Below are 19,146 nucleotides of genomic sequence, written 5' to 3'. Positions count from 1 at the left end.
GCTATGACCATGTCCCTGGGGAGCCTGTCCCAGTGCCCAACCACCCTCCCGGTAAAGAACCTTTCCCTAACCCCCAGCCTGACCCTCCCCTGTCCCAGCTCCATGCCATTCCCTCGGGTCCTGTCGCTGTCCCCAGAGAGCAGAGCTCAGCGCCTGCCCCTCCGCTCCCCTCGTGAGGGAGCTGCAGGCCGCCATGAGGCCTCCCCTCAGCCTGCTCTGCTCTGGGCTGAACAAACCAAGGGACCTCAGCTGCTCCTCACACGTCTTCTCCTCTACACCCTTAACCATCTCTGTAGCCCTCCTTTGGACACTCTCTAAGTTTTATGTCCTTATACCGTGGTGCCCAAACTGCACGCAGTGCTCGAGGTGAGGCTGCAGCAGGCAGAGCAGAGAAGGACAATCCCTTCCTTTGACCAGCGAGCAACGCCATGCCTGATGCACCCAGGGTGCAGTTGGCCCTCCTGGCTGCCAGGGCAGCAACTCCTCACATGTCTTCCCCTCTAGACCCTTTGCCATCTCTGGGGAATGCACTTGTTCTCCAGTTTTTTGGTGGACAATAAGTAGCACTGTTCCCCAGAGCTCAGCCCTAGGGCCAGTCCCGTTCAACATTTTTATCCATGATCCGGATGCAGGAGTGAAATGCATCCTCAGCAAGTTTGCTGATAACACTCAAGTGGGAGGTGCTGTTGCCTCCCTGCAGGGATGAGAGGCCATGATGCAGAGTCTCTGATGAAGAGTCCCTCCCCAGCTTTCCTGTAGTCCCCTTTAAGTAGTGGAAAGCCACTGGAAGGTCTCCCCGGAGCCTTCTCTTCTTCAGGCTGAACAACCCCAACTCTCTCAGCCTGTCTGCAGAGGAGAGCTGCTCCAGCCCTCTGATCACCCTCATGGCCTCCTCTGGACCGGTCCATGTCCTTCTTGTAGTGGGGGCCATAGAGTTGAATGCAGTACTCAAGGTGTAGCCTCAACAGGGACGAGTACAGAGGGACAATCACTTCCCTCGCCCTGCTGGCCACACCAGTTCTGATACTAGCCAGGAGGCTGTTGGCCCTCTTGGCCACGTCAGCACACCGCTGGCTCCTGTTCAGCTGCCTGCCCACCAATCCCCCCAGCTCCCTTCCCGCCGGGCAGCTTTCCAGCCACTGCCGCCAGCCTGCAGCCTTGCATGGGGTTGTTGTGCCCCAAGTGCAGGACGCGGCACTTGGCCTTGAACCTCGTACAGTTGGCCTCGGCCCATCGGTCCAGCCTATCCAGGTCCCTCTGCAGAGCCTTTCTGCCCCCAGGCACATCAACACTCCTGTCCACCTTGGTGTCCTCTGCCAGCTTGCTGAGGGTGCACGTGATCCCACTGCTGTGTCCTGGGAGGTGGTGCTGGGGGTGCTGTGGCAGGGGAAGTGTCCCTGGGAAGCGCCGTGCCCTTCCCTCAGCCTGTTCTCCAGGCGGGGAGAGCGTGCAGCTCTGGGGCCAAAGGAAGGCCCCGGGCCCAGGCCCTGGACTCTTCCCTGTCCTTCCCACATGCCCAAAGCTATGGGCCTGTGGGCCCAGCTCTGCCCCGTGGCCCCAAGGGACGGACGATGGACCCAGGAGAGAGAGAGGCGCCGGTGCTGGGAGTGAGGTTCCAAGCACTTGAGGGCTTTAATCAGAAAGACCGCTGTGCAGGGAAAGGCCATGCTGAAAAACTTCACAAGGACCCTGGCGTGACGTTGGGTCACGGGTGTGGGTGGGCCGATGGAGCCGTTTCTGCAGCGTGCTGAGGGCTGTGCAGGGATGGGTGCCCCCCCATGGGCAGGGCCACCCACCCCTGGGGCCGGAGCCCCCTCTTGCAGCCATGTCCCCAGGCTCTCCTCACGGCTCTGTCCCCAGGGTGCTGACGTAAACGTCGTCATAGCCCGTGTCCCCGTGGGGCTGTGCGGGGGCGTCCCCACAGTGGTGAGCAGGGGGCTCCTCCAGCACGGCTGCAGCATCGTCGTAGCCATCCTGGCGGTCTTGCTCAAGCTGGGCCGGGGGCGCTGCACCAGGCACAGAGGGGCCGGGGCTCAGGATGCAGCCACAAGGGCCGCATCCCCTCACCTCCCCAGCACCACTGCTCAGCTACGGCCCCTCTCCTTAGGTCCCCTGTGCTTTCCAGTCCATGCCATGTATGCCTTCCCCTACCTGGGGTCACCCTGAGGTCACTCTCCTCCTCATTGCCATCACACCTGTCATCCGCCAGCTTCATGCCAAAGCCCTTGCACAGGGAGCCTGCAGTGGAGAACTGGGCACTGGGGGCATGGCCAGGGATGGGGACAGCCCCAGGCCCCGGGGACGACCGTGCTCCCACCTGTTTGGCTGGGCACCTCCTGGTACTCGGGCATCAGGCTGTAATCCAGCTCCTCGTACACGGCCTCAGAGCCAGGATCCATGGCTCTGATGGGGCCTGAAAGGCAGTAGCATTGCATCGGCATCCGCCTCTATCCTCTGTGATCCCAGGGGAACCCCCAAGGCAGTGCCCACCTCGGCGTTGCACCCGTGCGCGGTGTGCCTGCACAGCCAGGGCTGCCAGGGCCAGGCACAGCAGCGTCCCCAGGAGCACGCACAGGACCGTGGGCACGGGCACGCTCCCTGACACTGCTCTCAGTGGGGCAACTCTTCTGGTGACACCTGCAGGGATGGCCAGGGGCAGTGTGAGGCTGGGATCCGCACGGCAGCAGGAGCAGGGGTCAGTGGGCACGGGCAGAGCCACCTGTGCAAGCATCCCCGTGCTGGCAGCTGCTACCTGCAGTTGTGGTGGCCCCGCTCGTTCCCTCGGTGTCCTCGTCACAGGCGATGTGGGTGACCCCATCAGGACCGCAGGAGTGCAGGTGCCAGGGCTCCGAGGGGCAGCGCCAGAGCGAGGGGGCCCCCTCCTGGCATTGCACCCAGCCCAGCCAGGCGGGGACCGAGCCCTGTGCGGGGACGGCCTCCAGCCTCCCCCCGGTGCCACAGCCCAGCTGGCGGCAGACAACGGCAGCTGTGGCGGGGCTGGTGTCATTGGCGCACACGCGGCCCCACGTCCCCTCGTGCAGCACCTCCAGGTGCCCACTGCAGCTGCTGCTGCGCCCCGCCAGACGCAGCAGCCCTGCAACAACAGGGGACAGGGGGGTCACGGCACCTCACAGAGCAGCGCGCACCCCACGGGCAGTGGGGATTGCTCCCCAGCTCAGGGATCACAGTGCTCACCTGAGCACACGGCACCGGCACCACCGCCCCGGCGGCAGCCACGCCGTGCTGGGGCTGGGCAGTCCCAGAGAGCCGCCTCCGTCCCCGAGCAGCCCCCGGCACCCGGCCACAGCGTCCCCACGCCGGGCCCGAAGCGCTCAGAGCCGGGCGCCTCCAGGGCCCGTCCGCACCCCAGCTGGCGGCACACGACGTCGGCATGTGGCAGGTCCCAGGCGTCCTGGCAGACGGTGCCCCAGGTGCCCTCGCTGTACACCTCCACCCTGCCGGCGCAGCGCCCGGGGCCGCCCGCCAGCCTCAGCCGCCGGCTGCCTGCACGGGAGGGCCAGGATGGGGCTGGGGGCACCCGCTGGGCACCCGCGGCCCTTCCCGGCGCACTCACCTGAGCAGGCAACGGCCGCCTCTGTGGGGCTGTGGCTGGGCGGTGCGGCAGGCCCCGAGGCATTGCACTGTGCCAGGCGCTCCTCGGTGCCAGCACACCGCAGCTCCTGCAGCTCCACAGGGCCCAAGCTGGCGGCCGGCACAGCATAGACCTTCTCTGGCACACCGCAGCCCAGCTGCCGGCACGCCACGGAGGCAGCTCGGTCATCCCACGGCCCCGCAGTCACATGGGCCCAGTGCCCGGGGCTTGTGGCCACCTCCAGCCGCCCGTCGCAGCGGCTCTCCCCGTCCAGCAGCCGCAGGGGCTCAGCGGTGCCTGCAAGAGCCCGGCCATGCCATGGGGACGGGCACTGCTCCCCGCCTGCCACAGGTGCCCGCGTCCCCTGCACCCACCTGAGCAGTTGACGGCGGCGGCATGGCCAGGGGGGCAGGCGGGCTCCCCCAGCACCGCCACGGGGCACTCGCCCGGGTGCCGCTCGCTCCCGCTGCAGCTCAGGGCATCGCGCCGCAGCGGCCCCGTCGCCGTGCCCGTCCCAAAATGGCCTCCTGGGGGCAGGGAGGCGGCGGGGCCGCAGCCCAGGTGGCGGCACAGGACGTGGGCGTCGGGCAGGTCCCAGGCGGTGGCACACAGGGCTCCCCATGTCCCCTGCTCCTCCACCTCCACCCGCCCGGCGCAGCCCGAGCCGCCATCCGCCAAACGGAAACCGGTGTAGGCTGCGGTGGAGAGAGGGCGCTGGGGGGGCAGCACAACAGCGACCCACTGGGCACATCACTCTGCAAGGGTCCACCCCAGCCCCCCAGCCCCAGCACTTACGTGAGCAGACGATAGAAGCGGGGCCAGCACAGGACTGGCTGTGGGTCGGCCGCCGGGCGCAGTTGGCGAGGAGTGGCTCGCTGCCGTTGCACTCAAAGGCGCCGTCCCAGAGCGGCCCCGTTGCTGCCCCAAAATGGCCGGCACCGGGGACGGCCACTGCCATGCCGCAGCCCAGCTCCCTGCACACCACCTGGGCGGCCTTGAGGTCCACGTGGCCGTGGCAGACGGTGGCCCAGGCGCGGCCCTGCCGCACCTCCAGCCGCCCCGAGCAGGCGCCGTCCCCTCCAGTCAGACGGGAGAACCCTGCCAGGAGAGGAGCGCTCTTGGGGCGGATGCGGACGAGGGGGCTCCCTGCAGAACCACATGTCCCCAGCACTCACCTTGGCAGACCACAGTGCTCTCGTGTTTAATTGGGCTGGTATATGGTCCCCAACCCTGAATCTTGCAGTCCCAAAGGGCCTTCTCGTTTCCGGTACAGTTGATAAAGGCTAAGCTGATTGGACCTTCCGCTTGGCCAAACCGGGAGCTGTGGTAGGCACCAGCGGCCGAGCCACAGCCCATCTGCTGGCACACCACCTCGGCGTCCTCCATGTCCCAGGGATAGTCCGCCACCGTGCCCCAGCGTCCCCGCAGCTTCACCTCCACTCTCCCCTCACAGGGTCCCCTGCCAGCCGCCAGACGCAGCTCCACCGCCTCTGTACCGGGCACCAGCCTCAGTCCAGTCCTGGGGGTCCCAGGACGGCATCCCCAGTACCACCACCCCTCCTCACCTGTGCAGGTCACGCCCACGTCCCACTCGTGGCCACAGAAGTGCTGGCCCCAGCCAAAGTGAGGGCATTCCTCCAAGGTGGCCTCAGAGCCATGGCAGAAGAAGGGGTGCAGCCAGATGCGTCCCTTGCCCTGCCCAAACGGGGCGTACGGGGATGCCCGGGCCACCGCACCGCAGCCCAGCTGCCGGCACACCACGCCGGCGCCGCGGTGGTCCCAGTCAAAGTCGTAGCTGCAGACGGAGCCCCACTCGCCCTTGTGCTTCACCTCCACCCGGCCGGCGCAGCGCCCGCCGCCATCCACCAGCCGCAGCTCCCCGCTGCCTGCGGGCAACCCCAGGGACCTTGCTGAGCCCGCGGGGTGCCTGCCCCACGGCTGCTCCCTGCCCCACCGCTTGCCCACTGCCCCACGGCCAGCCCCTGCCCCACGGCCAGCCCCACCACTCACCCCCGCAGAGCTGCACGCAGAGGAGCAGCCCCAGTGCTCTGGCAGGCACCATCCTGCCCCCAGTGCCAGACGCAGCCCCGCGGCGGGGAGGGGGATATATAGGCAGCCCCCGCTGGCAGGAGCCAATGGGGACGGCGGAGGCACCTTGTGAGCCGCTATCAGGAGGGTTATCTGCTGCCTGCCGGGGCCCAGCCTCCAATAACCTGCTCCGTGCCCAAATATGAGACTCGGCTCCGCTTCTGGCGTCATGCACCCCCCCCGCCTCCCCACTGGGGCTCAGCACCCAGATGTCCTCAAGGGGAGCCAGCCAGCACATCACCCATGTCCCCCTGAGCTGGGGTTGGGGCTGTGCCTAAGGAGAGCAGGTCCCCGTGGGGAAAGGAGTGGCCCCAGAATAGGGTCCTGCCTCAGAACATGGCTTCCCTCAGCATCCCAGTACTCAGCCTTTGTCAGGGGGTTGGGGAAGCCTTGACCCACCTGGAACAAGCCTGGGGGTCACCGGGGAGAATCTGGTCTCTGTTCTAGCCCTGACACGTGCAGGAGGGACATCTCCAGCCCCTTGCAGCGGCTGGTGGCACAGGGCACAAGGGGGACGGTTTCCCCCACTCGGGGACCTGGCGTCGGCACTGACCGCACGCAGCTGCTGGGCCACCTGCACTGCTGGCGATAGCATCGTGGCTTTGTGCAGCAGCGGGGATGCTACCAACGGGGCTCGGAGCCGAGGATGAGCCCTAGGGACCCGCACAGCTTCTTGGGGACTGAGCTTCAGCATTGATAGCAGACAGTCCATGTGATACTTGCGCTGGGGGCAGAAAGAATGAGCCCCAGAGTGGGAGGAGGAAGAGGAGGAGGCAGTCTGACCCTAGCAGCAGGCACAGGGACAGCCACAGAGCTTGGTGCGGGGGGTCCAGCTGCTGCAGGGCCAGCACAAAAGCCCCCAGCTTTAGAAGGGGCCAGGAGCAGGGGCCCAGCCCTCCCTGCCTGTGTCCCTGTGTGCAGCCCGGTGCTGGGGCAGGAGGAAGTGTGTGCCGGATGTGCAGGCGCTGCTCAAAAGCGAAGCCCTGCCCGTACGCAGGGCCGGGACACAGGGCATTGCCCTTCTGGCACAGCCCCACTGCAGGAGGAGCGCGTGGCAGCACGGCTCGCTGGGGACAGGGGGCTCCTGGGTCCACGGCTGCAGGGTCGGGCTCTGCCAAGGGGCTGCAGCTCCCGGGCTGCTCAGAAAGGCCCGGGCCGGGCTTCAGCCTGCAGGACCTTGCCGTGCTGGCAAGCTGGGCACCCAGCCCCAAACCCCCTGGTGGGGAGGTCAGCCCCAGGAGCAGTGTGGGAAGCTGCCGCCCCAGCCTGGGGTCCAGGCCCAGGTGATGTCCTCGGGGTGCCAGAGCAGCGCTGCTCTCCCCCCCGAGCTCCTTCCGCTTCTCGCTTTCTGCCCCAGGCAGGTCCAGCTCCAGCCCTGGGCAGGCAGGGCAGGAAGATAAGACAGGCTGCGGCAAGCAGGCACATGCCTCGGCCCAAGGAGTGCTGCCCAGCCCTGCTCCACACACCACCAGCCCTTTCATGCCCTCTGTTTTATGTATTTATTTATTTTTCTGAGTTCTCTGCCCCATCCCACTTGGGCAGGGGAGGGGAACCAGTGAAGGGCTCTGTGGTACTCAGCTGCCTGCTGGGTTAAACGACAGCAACCTGCGCCAACTCAAGCAGCTGTGCTGGAAATTACCAATCACAACCATCATCTGAGAAAAGGAAGAAGCAAAACCCATAAAGGAACAGCTCACTACCAGCTTCTTAACCACCACGTATCCTGAGGTTTAGCAGGTTGCTGTCTGGTCCAGGAAGGACAAGGACAGGCGAATGCTGTTGCCTATTTTGCTGGGACAGGTTTTGCTTTCAGAAACTACCCGCAGCGCACTAATGAGAAAAGCAGAACTGTGAAGAGCATTTTTGAAGGCTGCTTTCCATATCAGGGCATATGATCTGATAGGCAGTGTGCTTCCCCAGAGTGAATTCAGTGCTTAAACAGATTAACTGCAGCTATTTGATGTTGCTTGTACCTGCGGTCGCTGGGGCAGGGACTCCTGGTTTCTCTTACTGACTCCTATTTAGAAGCCTGCAGTGCTCCAGCAGCAGCAAAGCGACCATCCTAAAGGCAGCAGCTCATGAATGCTACAAGCTGCCAGCTCGTGCAGGGGACTCCTTCCAGGCATCCTGTCGGGCCGTTCTCGGCAGTCCCAAAGACCTCCCTGTGCACGCAGGAGGCGCGCAGGATCTGCCTTCGCTGTTGTGCTCTGCTCCTGCAGACACAGGAGGGGTCTGACAGCTCTCTTGTGCTCGCTCTCACTCTCTCCATAAACACAAAGAAGTGCCCACGTGCAGCACACGCACACAGGCAGCCAGCTGCAGGGACACGATGAAGCAGAGTGGGGCCATCAGGGCCCTTGCAGATGGGGTAAGAGCCGGCCACTTTGCTGCTCCTGGCTCGCAATGCCCTTACCTCCGGCCTCCGACTGCATGTGAGCTCTGCTCTGGGTGCTGGAGAGAATCAAAGAGTGGCTTGGGTTGGAGGTGGTGTTAAAGATCATCTAACTCCAACACCCTTCCATAGGCAGGGATGCCACCGACTAGGTCAGGTTGGCCAAGGCCCCCTCCAGCCTGGCCTTGAACACCTCCAGGAACGGGGTATCCACAACTTCTCCTGGCAACCTCTTCCAGTGGTTCACTACCCTTACAAGGAAGAAGTTTCTCCTGACGTCAAACCTAAAAGAGCATCTAACTCCAACCCCCTGCCATAGGCAGGGATGCCACCCAAACAGACAGCCAAAGCTGCCACCAGCTGACCCCAAGGGAAGGGCTGATGGGGTGGTGTTGGTGGGGCCACAAGCAACAGCAAGGATGCTCCAGGCACGGAGCCATGTTGGAGCAGTTCTTGAAGAGCTGCTGCCTGTGGGCAGTCCCCGCAGGCTCAGTTCGGGAAGGACGGCATCCCGTGGGAGGGACGCACATGGAGCAGGGGCAGAGAATGACCGTGAAGGAGTGGCAGAGACGAAGCATCAGGGACTGACCGCAGCCCCCATTGCCTGTTCCCCTGCACCGATCGGGGGAGGATGTAGAAGAGGGTGGATGGGGGAAGGTGTTTTTACCTTCCTTTTAGTTCCTCACTCTTCTAGTCTGCTAATGATTGGAAAGAAATTATATTAATCTCTCTACACTGAGTCTGTATTGCCCATGCCGTAACTGGTGAGCAATCTCCCTGTCCTTAACTCAACCCTTGAGCCCTTTCCATCATATTATCTCCCCTATTGTCATCAAGGAGGGCGAGTGAGAGAGCGGTTTTGGTGGAGCTCAGCTGCGTAGCAGGGTAAAACCACCACAGCAGAGCCCGGCCCTCTCTGCCGCTGTCTTCAGATATAAATATTTGAAAATGTAAAATGTATTTCAGTTTAATTAACATAATTAATATTCCTTTTTCTTCAGTTTTTGAGAAATGGCATTTGCTTTCCTTTGGGTTTTTACGCAAAACTCCCGTAGGCATATCAGAAAGCCTAGTGTAAAAAAAAAAATCAATCTTTTTATGACATACTCTTATATCTTCACGTGTGTTAACTTCAGCCTGACAGGCGCTATATCACTGGCTATTTATCTGCACACATACACTTACACTTACATATATATATATATATATAAAAGCACCTCCAATGCTTGGGAACTTCTGCCCTGAACACGTGCAGAATCCTAAAAACCTAGATAAATGTTTGAGAAAGGTGGGCCATCACCCTGGCAATTCCAAAGAGACAGAAATCACTACAACATGCAGCCATGCCAGCCCCTGCGAGAGGCCCTGCGGCTGGGCCCGAGAACCAACCCATGCCTCTCTCAGTCACCTCTGTCCACAAGACGAAACAATGGATGCCAAAGTCACCTCGTTTAGTAAGGGCAGAAACTCCTACTGAGAAGGAGGAGGAGGAGGAAGAGGATGAGGCAGTGAGGCAGGCTACTCCAAAGCAGGGCCATCACAAGAACAGGAGGAAGAATCACAGAATCATGGAATGTGCCGAGTTGGAAGGGACCCACAGAGATCATCAAGTCCAACTCCTGGGTCCTCAAAGGACCACCCAAAAATCAGACCATGTGTCTGAGAATGTTGTCCAAAGGCTTCTTGAACTGCAGCAGGCTCGGTGCTATGACCATGTCCCTGGGGAGCCTGTCCCAGTGCCCAACCACCCTCTGAGTGCAGAACCTTTCCCTCACACTCAGCCTGACCCTCCCCTGTCCCAGCTCCATGCCGTTCCCTCGGGTCCTGTCGCTGTCCCCAGAGAGCAGAGCTCAGCGCCTGCCCCTCCGCTCCCCTCGTGAGGGAGCTGCAGGCCGCCATGAGGCCTCCCCTCAGCCTGCTCTGTGTGGGCTGAACAAACCAAGGGACCTCAGCTGCTCCTCACACGTCTTCTCCTCTACACCCTTAACCATCTCTGTAGCCCTCCTTTGGACACTCTCTAAGTTTTATGTCCTTATACCGTGGTGCCCAAACTGCACGCAGTGCTCGAGGTGAGGCTGCAGCAGGCAGAGCAGAGAAGGACAATCCCTTCCTTTGACCAGCGAGCAACGCCATGCCTGATGCACCCAGGGTGCAGTTGGCCCTCCTGGCTGCCAGGGCAGCAACTCCTCACATGTCTTCCCCTCTAGACCCTTTGCCATCTCTGGGGAATGCACTTGCTTCTCCAGTTGTTTGGTGGACAATAAGTAGCACTGTTCCCCAGAGCTCAGCTCTAGAGCCAGTCCCGTTCAACAATTTTATCCATGATCCGGATGCAGGAGTGAAATGCATCCTCAGCAAGTTTGCTGATAACACTCAAGTGGGAGGTGCTGTTGCCTCCCTGCAGGGATGAGAGGCCATGATGCAGAGTCTCTGATGAAGAGTCCCTCCCCAGCTTTCCTGTAGTCCCCTTTAAGTAGTGGAAAGCCACTGGAAGGTCTCCCCGGAGCCTTCTCTTCTTCAGGCTGAACAACCCCAACTCCCTCAGCCTGTCTGCAGAGGAGAGCTGCTCCAGCCCTCTGATCACCCTCATGGCCTCCTCTGGACCGGTCGATGTCCTTCTTGTAGTGGGGGCCCTAGAGCTGAACACAGTACTCAAGGTGTAGCCTCAACAGGGACGAGTACAGAGGGACAATCACTTCCCTCGCCCTGCTGGCCACACCAGTTCTGATACAAGCCAGGAGGCTGTTGGCCCTCTTGGCCACGTCAGCACACCGCTGGCTCCTGGTCAGCCGCCTGCCCACCAATCCCCCCAGCTCCCTTCCCGCCAGGCAGCTTTCCAGCCTCTCTGCCCCCAGCCTGCAGCCTTGCATGGGGTTGTTGTGCCCCAAGTGCAGGACGCGGCATTGGCCTTGTTGAACCTCGTACAGTTGGCCTCGGCCCATCGGTCCAGCCTATCCAGGTCCCTCTGCAGAGCCTTTCTGCCCCCAGGCACATCAACACTCCTGTCCACCTTGGTGTCCTCTGTCAGCTTGCTGAGGGTGCACGTGATCCCACTGCTGTGTCCTGGGAGGTGGTGCTGGGGGTGCTGTGGCAGGGGAAGTGTCCCTGGGAAGCGCCGTGCCCTTCCCTCAGCCTGTTCTCCAGGCGGGGAGAGCGTGCAGCTCTGGGGCCAAAGGAAGGCCCCGGGCCCAGGCCCTGGGCTCTTCCCTGTCCTTCCCGCATGCCCAAAGCTATGGGCCTGCGGGCCCAGCTCTGCCCCATGGGACAAAGTGACAGAAGATGGACCCAGGAGAGAGAGAGGCACTGGTGCTGGGAGTGAGGTTCCAAGCACTTGAGGGCTTTAATCAGAAAGAGTGCTGTGCAGGGAAAGGCCATGCTGAAAAACTTCACAAGGACCCTGGTATGATGTTGGGTCACGGGTGTGGGTGGGCCGATGGAGCCGTTTCTGCAGCGTGCTGAGGGCTGTGCAGGGATGGGTGCCCCCCCATGGGCAGGGCCACCCGTCCCTGGGGCCAGAGCCCCCTCTTGCAGCCATGTCCCCAGGCTCTCCTCACGGCGCTGTCCCCAGGGTGCTGACATCAACGTCATCATAGCCCGTGTCCCCATGGGAGTGCGCCGGGGTGTCCCCGCCGTGGGGAGCGGGGGCCTCCTCCGGCACAGCCGCAGCATCGTCGTAGCCATCCGGGAGGCTGTGCCCAGGCTGGGCCTGGGGGGCTGCACCAGGCATGGAGGGGCCGGGGCTGAGGACGCAGCCGCAAGGGCCACACTTCCTCAGCTCCCCAGCACCACTGCTTGGCCACGGCCCCTCTCCTCGGTCCCCTGTGCCTTCCTGTCTTTGCTGAGTGCCCCTTCCCCTACCTGGGACCTCCCTCGGGTTGTGCTCCTCCTTATTGCTATCCCAGTTCTCATCTTGCAACTTCATGCCTGAGCCCTTGGACTGGGAGCCTGCAGTGGAGAAGAGGGCACTGGGTGCTTGTCCAGGGATGGGACAGCCCCAGGCCCCGGGGAAGACCGTGCTCCCACCTGTGTGACTGGGCACCTCCTGGTACTCGGGCATCAGGCTGTAATCCAGCTCCTCGTACACGGCCTCAGAGCCAGGATCCATGGCTCTGATGGGGCCTGAAAGGCAGTAGCATTGCATCGGCATCTGCCTCTATCCTCTATGATCCCAGGGGAACCCCCAAGGCAGTGCCCACCTCGGCGTTGCACCCGTGTGCGGTGTGCCTGCACAGCCAGGGCTGCCAGGGCCAGGCCCAGCAACGTCCCCAGGAGCACGCACAGGACCGTGGGCACAGGCACGCTCCCTGACACTGCTCTCAGTGGGGCAACACTGCTGGTGACACCTGCAGGGATGGCCAGGGGCAGTGTGAGGCTGGGATCTGCACGGCAGCAGGAGCAGGGGTCAGTGGGCACGGGCAGAGCCACCTGTGCAAGCATCCCCGTGCTGGCAGCTGCTACCTGCAGTTGTGGTGGCACCGCTCGTTCCCTCGGTGTCCTCATCACAGGCAATGTGGGTGACCCCGTCAGGACCGCAGGACTGCAGGTGCCAGAGTGCCGAGGGGCAGCGCCAGAGCGAGGGGACCCCCTCCTGGCATTGCACCCAGCCCAGCCAGGCGGGGACCGAGCCCTGTGCGGGGACGGCCTCCAGCCTCCCCCTGGTGCCACAGCCCAGCTGGCGGCAGACAACGGCAGCTGTGGCGGGGCTGGTGTCGTTGGCGCACACGCGGCCCCACGTCCCCTCGTGCAGCACCTCCAGGTGCCCGCTGCAGCTGCTGCTGCCCCCCGCCAGACGCAGCAGCCCTGCAACAACAGGGGACAGCGGGGTCACGGCACCTCACAGAGCAGCGCGCACCCCACGGGCAGTGGGGACTGCTCCCCAGCTCAGGGATCACAGTGCTCACCTGAGCACACGGCACCGGCACCACCGCCCCGGCGGCAGCCACGCCGTGCTGGGGCTGGGCAGTCCCAGAGAGCCGCCTCCGTCCCCGAGCAGCCCCCGGCACCCGGCCACAGCGTCCCCACGCCGGGCCCGAAGCGCTCAGAGCCGGGCGCCTCCAGGGCCCGTCCGCACCCCAGCTGGCGGCACACGACGTCGGCATGTGGCAGGTCCCAGGCGTCCTGGCAGACGGTGCCCCAGGTGCCCTCGCTGTACACCTCCACCCTGCCGGCGCAGCGCCCGGGGCCGCCCGCCAGCCTCAGCCGCCGGCTGCCTGCACGGGAGGGCCAGGATGGGGCTGGGGGCACCCGCTGGGCACCCGCGGCCCTTCCCGGCGCACTCACCTGAGCAGGCAACGGCTGCCTCTGTGGGGCTGTGGCTGGGCGCTGCGGCAGGCCCCGAGGCGTTGCACTGTGCCAGGCGCTCCTCGGTGCCAGCACACCGCAGCTCCTGCAGCTCCACAGGGCCCAAGCTGGCGGCTGGCACAGCGTAGACCTTCTCTGGCACACCGCAGCCTAGCTGCCGGCACGCCACGGAGGCAGCTCGGTCATCCCACAGCCCCGCAGTCACACGGGCCCAGTCCCCGGGGCTTGTGGCCACCTCCAGCCGCCCGTCGCACCGGCTCTCCCCGTCCAGCAGCTGCAGGGGCTCAGCGGCGCCTGCAAGAGCCCGGCCATGCCATGGGGACGGGCACTGCTCCCCGCCTGCCACGGGTGCCCGCGTCCCCTGCACCCACCTGAGCAGTTGACGGCGGCGGCATGGCCAGGGGGGCAGGCGGGCTCCCCCAGCACCGCCACGGGGCACTCGCCCGGGTGCCGCTCGCTCCCGCTGCAGCTCAGGGCATCGCGCCGCAGCGGCCCCGTCGCCGTGCCCGTCCCAAAATGGCCTCCTGGGGGCAGGGAGGCGGCGGGGCCGCAGCCCAGGTGGCGGCACAGGACGTGGGCGTCGGGCAGGTCCCAGGCGGTGGCACACAGGGCTCCCCATGTCCCCTGCTCCTCCACCTCCACGCGCCCGGTGCAGCCCGAGCCGCCATCCGCCAAACGGAAACCGGTGTAGGCTGCGGTGGAGAGAGGGCGCTAAGGGGGCAGCAGAGCAGGGACCCACTGGGCACATCACTCTGCAAGGGTCCACCCCAGCCCCCCAGGCCCAGCACTTACGTGAGCAGATGATAGAAGCGGGGCCAGCACAGGACTGGCCGTGGGTCGGCCGCCGGGCGCAGTTGGCGAGGAGTGGCTCGCTGCCGTTGCACTCAAAGGCGCCATCCCAGAGCGGCCCCGTTGCTGCCCCAAAATGGCCGGCACCGGGGACGGCCAGTGCCATGCCGCAGCCCAGCTCCCTGCAGACCACCTGGGCGGCCTTGAGGTCCACGTGGCCGTGGCAGACGGTGGCCCAGGCACGGCCCTGCCGCACCTCCAGCCGCCCCGAGCAGGCGCCGTCCCCTCCAGTCAGACGGGAGAACCCTGCCGGGAGAGGAGGGCTCCTGGGGCGGATGCGGACGAGGGGGCTCCCTGCAGCACCGCATGTCCCCAGCACTCACCTTGGCAGACCACAGCCCTGTTGTATTTTGTAATTCTGGTATATGGTCCCCAACCCTGAATCTTGCAGTCCCAAAGGGCCTTCTCGTTTCCGGTACAGTTGATAAAGGCTAAGCTGATGGGACCTTCCGCTTGGCCAAAGAGGGAGCTGTGGTAAGCACCAGCGGCCGAGCCACAGCCCATCTGCTGGCACACCACCTCGGCGTCCTCCATGTCCCATGGATAGTCCGCCACCGTGCCCCAGCGTCCCCGCAGCTTCACCTCCACTCTCCCCTCACAGGGTCCCCTGCCAGCCACCAGACGCAGCTCCACCGCCTCTGTACCGGGCACCAGCCTCAGTCCAGTCCTGGGGGTCCCAGCACGGCATCCCCAGCACCACCACCCCTCCTCACCTGTGCATGTCACGCCCACATCCCACTTGTGGCCGCAGAAGTGTTTGCCCCAGCCAAAGTGGAGGCACTCCTCCAAGGTGGCTTCTGTCCCAAGACAGAAGATTGGATGCAGCCAGATGCGTCCCTTGCCCTGCCCAAACGGGGCGTACGGGGATGTCCGGGCCACCGCACCGCAGCCCAGCTGCCGGCACACCACGCCAGCGCCGCGGTGGTCCCAGTCGAAGTCGTAGCTGCAGACGGAGCCCCACTCGCCCTCGTGCTTCACCTCCACCCGGCCGGCGCAGCGCCCGCCGCCATCCACCAGCCGCAGCTCCCCGCTGCCTGCGGGCAACCCCAGGGGCCTTGCTGAGCCCGCGGGGTGCCTGCCCCACGGCTGCTCCCTGCCCCACCGCTTGCCCACTGCCCCACGGCCAGCCCCTGCCCCACGGCCAGCCCCACCACTCACCCCCGCAGAGCTGCACGCAGAGGAGCAGCCCCAGTGCTCTGGCAGGCACCATCCTGCCCCCAGTGCCAGACGCAGCCCCGCGGCGGGGAGGGGGATATATAGGCAGCCCCCGCTGGCAGGAGCCAATGGGGGCGGCGGAGGCACCTTGTGAGCCGCTATCAGGAGGGTTATCTGCTGCCTGCCAGGGCCCAGCCTCCAATAACCTGCTCCGTGCCCAAATATGAGACTCGGCTCCGCTTCTGGCGTCATGCACCCCCCCCGCCTCCCCACTGGGGCTCAGCACCCAGATGTCCTCAAGGGGAGCCAGCCAGCACATCACCCGTGTCCCCCTGAGCTGGGGTTGGGGCTGTGCCTAAGGAGAGCAGGTCCCCGTGGGGAAAGGAGTGGCCCCAGAATAGGGTCCTGCCTCAGAACATGGCCTCCCTCAGCATCCCAGTACTCAGCCTTTGTCAGGGGGTTGGGGAAGCCTTGACCCACCTGGAACAAGCCTGGGGGTCACCGGGGAGAATCTGGTCTCTGTTCTGGCCCTGACACGTGCAGGAGGGACATCTCCAGCCCCTTGCAGCGGCTGGTGGCACAGGGCACAAGGGGGACGGTTTCCCCCACTCGGGGACCTGGCGTCGGCACTGACCGCACGCAGCTGCTGGGCCATCTGCACTGCTGGCGATAGCATCGTGGCTTTGTGCAGCAGCGGGGATGCTACCAACGGGGCTCGGAGCCGAGGCTGAGCCCTAGGGACCCGCACAGCTTCTTGGGGACTGAGCTTCAGCATTGATAGCAGACAGTCCATGTGATACATGCTCTGGGGGCAGAAAGAAGGAGCCCCAAAGTGGGAGGAGGAGGAGGAGGAGGCAGTCTGACCCTAGCAGCAGGCACAGGGACAGCCACAGAGCTTGGTGCGGGGGGTCCAGCTGCTGCAGGGCCAGCACAAAAGCCCCCAGCTTTAGAAGGGGTCAGGAGCAGGGGCCCAGCCCTCCCTGCCCGTGTCCCTGTGTGCAGCCCGGTGCTGGGGCAGGAGGAAGTGTGTGCCGGATGTGCAGGCGCTGCTCAAAAGCGAAGCCCTGCCCGTACGCAGGGCCGGGACACAGGGCATTGCCCTTCTGGCACAGCCCCACTGCAGGAGGAGCGCGTGGCAGCACGGCTCGCTGGGGACCGGGGGCTCCTGGGTCCATGGCTGCAGGGTCGGGCTCTGCCAAGGGTCTGCAGCTCCCGGGCTGCTCAGAAAGGCCCGGGCCGGGCTTCAGCCTGCAGGACCTTGCCATGCTGGCAAGCTGAGCACCCAGCCCCAAACCCCCTGGTGGGGAGGTCAGCCCCAGGAGCAGAGTGGGAAGCTGCCGCCCCAGCCTGGGGTCCAGGCCCAGGTGATGTCCTCGGGGTGCCAGAGCAGCGCTGCTCTCCCCCCCGAGCTCCTTCCGCTTCTCGCTTTCTGCCCCAGGCAGCTCCAGCTCCAGCCCCGGGCAGCCAGGGCAGGAAGATAGGACAGGCTGCGGCAAGCAGGCACATGCCTCGGCCCAAGGAGTGCTGCCCAGCCCTGCTCCACACACCACCAGCCCTTTCATGCCCTCTGTTTTATGTATTTATTTATTTTTCTGAGTTCTCTGCCCCATCCCACTTGGGCAGGGGAGGGGAGCCAGTGAAGGGCTCTGTGGTACTCAGCTGCCTGCTGGGTTAAACGACAGCAACCTGCGCCAACTCAAGCAGCTGTGCTGGAAATTACCAATCACAACCATCATCTGAGAAAAGGAAGAAGCAAAACCCATAAAGGAACAGCTCACTACCAGCTTCTTAACCACCACGTATCCTGAGGTTTAGCAGGTTGCTGTCTGGTCCAGGAAGGGAAAGGACAGGTGAATGCTGTTGCCTATTATGCTGGGACAGGTTTTGCTTTCAGAAACTACCCGCAGCGCACTAATGAGAAAAGCAGAGCTGTGAAGAGCATTTTTGAAGGCTGTTTTTCGTATTAGGGCATATGATCTGATAGGCAGTGTGCTTCCCCGGAGTGAATTCGGTGCTTAAACAGATTAACTGCAGCTATTTGATGTTGCTTGTACCTGCGGTCGCTGGGGCAGGGACTCCTGTTTTCTCTTACTGACTCCTATTTAGAAGCCTGCAATGCTCCAGCAGCAGCAAAGCGACCATCCTAAAGGCAGCAGCTCATGAATGCTACAAGCTGCCAGCTCGTGCAGGGGGCTCCTTCCTGGCCTCCTGTCGGGCCGTTCTCAGCAGTCCCAAAGACCTCTCTTTGCACGCAGGAGGCGCGCAGGATCTGCCTTCGCTGTTGTGCTCTGCTCCTGCAGACACAGGAGGGGTCTGACAGCTCTCTTGTGCTCGCTCTCACTCTCTCCATAAACACAAAGAAGTGCCCACGTGCAGCACACGCACACAGGCAGCCAGCTGCAGGGACACGATGAAGCAGAGTGGGGCCATCAGGGCCCTTGCAGATGGGGTAAGAGCCGGCCACTTTGCTGCTCCTGGCTCGCAATGCCCTTACCTCCGGCCTCCGACTGCATGTGAGCTCTGCTCTGGGTGCTGGAGAGAATCAAAGAGTGGCTTGGGTTGGAGGTGGTGTTAAAGATCACCTAACTCCAACACCCTTCCATAGGCAGGGATGCCACCGACTAGGTCAGGTTGGCCAAGGCCCCCTCCAGTCTGGCCTTGAACACCTCCAGGAACGGGGTATCCACAACTTCTCCTGGCAACCTCTTCCAGTGGTTCACTACCCTTACAAGGAAGAAGTTTCTCCTGACGTCAAACCTAAAAGAGCATCTAACTCCAACCCCCTGCCATAGGCAGGGATGCCACCCAAACAGACAGCCAAAGCTGCCACCAGCTGACCCCAAGGGAAGGGCTGCTGGGGTGGTGTTGGTGGGGCCACAAGCAACAGCAAGGATGCTCCAGGCACGGAGCCATGTTGGAGCAGTTCTTGAAGAGCTGCTGCCTGTGGGCAGTCCCCGCAGGCTCAGTTCGGGAAGGACGGCATCCCGTGGGAGGGACGCACATGGAGCAGGGGCAGAGAATGACCGTGAAGGAGTGGCAGAGACGAAGCATCAGGGACTGACCGCAGCCCCCATTGCCTGTTCCCCTGCACCGATCGGGGGAGGACGTAGAAGAGGGTGGATGGGGGAAGGTGTTTTTAGCATGCTTTTAGTTCCTCACTCTTCTAGTCTGCTAATGATTGGAAAGAAATTATATTGATCTCTCTACACGGATCTGTATTGCCCGTGCCGTAACTGGTGAGCAATCTCCCTGTCCTTAACTCAACCCTTGAGCCCTTTCCATCATATTATCTCCCCTATTGTCATCAAGGAGGGCGAGTGAGAGAGCGGTTTTGGTGGAGCTCAGCTGCGTAGCAGGGTAAAACCACCACAGCAGAGCCCGGCCCTCTCTGCCGCTGTCTTCAGATATAAATATTTGAAAATGTAAAATGTATTTCAGTTTAATTAACATAATTAATATTCCTTTTTCTTCAGTTTTTGAGAAATGGCATTTGCTTTCCTTTGGGTTTTTACGCAAAACTCCCGTAGGCATATCAGAAAGCCTAGTGTAAAAAAAAAAATCAATCTTTTTATGACATACTCTTATATCTTCACGTGTGTTAACTTCAGCCTGACAGGCGCTATATCACTGGCTATTTATCTGCACACATACACTTACACATACATATATATATATATATATATATAAAAGCACCTCCAATGCTTGGGAACTTCTGCCCTGAACACGTGCAGAATCCTAAAACCCTAGTTAAATGTTTGAGAAAGGTGGG

The 19,146-nt window shown here is 63.0% G+C and overlaps 3 protein-coding genes across 4 annotated transcripts in view; all 3 read right to left on the bottom strand.

Moving 5' to 3' along the window:
* Positions 1 to 19,146, bottom strand: part of LOC308196571 (uncharacterized protein) — a 44,954-nt gene that overhangs the window by 18,295 nt on the left and 7,513 nt on the right. The window contains 12 exon segments of the mRNA XM_080595708.1: positions 2,708 to 3,094; positions 3,196 to 3,504; positions 3,575 to 3,889; positions 3,967 to 4,287; positions 4,388 to 4,690; positions 4,768 to 5,082; positions 5,158 to 5,871; positions 8,094 to 8,131; positions 11,627 to 12,191; positions 12,269 to 12,415; positions 12,531 to 12,872; positions 12,974 to 13,508. Coding sequence (XP_080451834.1) covers positions 2,708 to 3,094; positions 3,196 to 3,504; positions 3,575 to 3,889; positions 3,967 to 4,287; positions 4,388 to 4,690; positions 4,768 to 5,082; positions 5,158 to 5,871; positions 8,094 to 8,131; positions 11,627 to 12,191; positions 12,269 to 12,415; positions 12,531 to 12,872; positions 12,974 to 13,508 — 4,291 coding nt within the window.
* LOC308196283 (uncharacterized protein) lies at positions 1,669 to 2,678 on the bottom strand. The gene is made up of 3 exons (XM_080595079.1): positions 2,318 to 2,678; positions 2,152 to 2,238; positions 1,669 to 2,006 (listed from the first exon to the last, which is right to left on the bottom strand). The coding sequence occupies exons 1-3, from the start codon at positions 2,439 to 2,441 to the stop codon at positions 1,843 to 1,845; spliced, it is 375 nt and encodes a 124-aa protein (XP_080451205.1). The 5' UTR covers positions 2,442 to 2,678; the 3' UTR covers positions 1,669 to 1,842.
* Positions 13,447 to 17,165, bottom strand: LOC308196241 (scavenger receptor cysteine-rich type 1 protein M130-like). 2 transcript variants are annotated; one of them, XM_080595007.1, is made up of 3 exons: positions 14,546 to 17,165; positions 14,166 to 14,468; positions 13,447 to 14,065 (listed from the first exon to the last, which is right to left on the bottom strand). In XM_080595007.1, the coding sequence occupies exons 1-3, from the start codon at positions 15,627 to 15,629 to the stop codon at positions 13,575 to 13,577; spliced, it is 1,878 nt and encodes a 625-aa protein (XP_080451133.1). In that variant the 5' UTR covers positions 15,630 to 17,165; the 3' UTR covers positions 13,447 to 13,574. The 2 variants fall into 2 exon arrangements, with proteins under 2 accessions (XP_080451133.1, XP_080451134.1); XM_080595008.1 differs by having other exon boundaries at positions 13,554 to 13,667; positions 13,745 to 14,468.

This window comes from Anser brachyrhynchus (genome assembly GCF_964034855.1).
Source record: "Anser brachyrhynchus genome assembly, chromosome: 5".
In the NCBI taxonomy this organism is placed as follows: domain Eukaryota; kingdom Metazoa; phylum Chordata; class Aves; order Anseriformes; family Anatidae; genus Anser; species Anser brachyrhynchus.
The sequence above is the reverse complement of the archived record's forward strand: the minus strand, read 5'-3'. Positions and strand labels throughout refer to the sequence as shown.

Bases quoted from the DNA above. Each gene is read 5' to 3' on its own strand.
- LOC308196283 (XM_080595079.1), bottom strand. From the start codon at position 2,441: ATGCCGATGCAATGCTACTGCCTTTCAGGCCCCATCAGAGCCATGGAT. The intron at 2,239-2,317 runs GTGGGAGCACGG...TCTCCACTGCAG, and splicing joins GGAGGTGCCCAGCCAAACAG to GCTCCCTGTGCAAGGGCTTT. The intron at 2,007-2,151 runs GTAGGGGAAGGC...TGCCTGGTGCAG, and splicing joins TGACCTCAGGGTGACCCCAG to CGCCCCCGGCCCAGCTTGAG.
- LOC308196241 (XM_080595007.1), bottom strand. From the start codon at position 15,629: ATGACGCCAGAAGCGGAGCCGAGTCTCATATTTGGGCACGGAGCAGGT. The intron at 14,469-14,545 runs GTGAGTGCTGGG...CTCTCCCGGCAG, and splicing joins CAGGGCTGTGGTCTGCCAAG to GGTTCTCCCGTCTGACTGGA. The intron at 14,066-14,165 runs GTAAGTGCTGGG...TCTCCACCGCAG, and splicing joins CGCTTCTATCATCTGCTCAC to CCTACACCGGTTTCCGTTTG.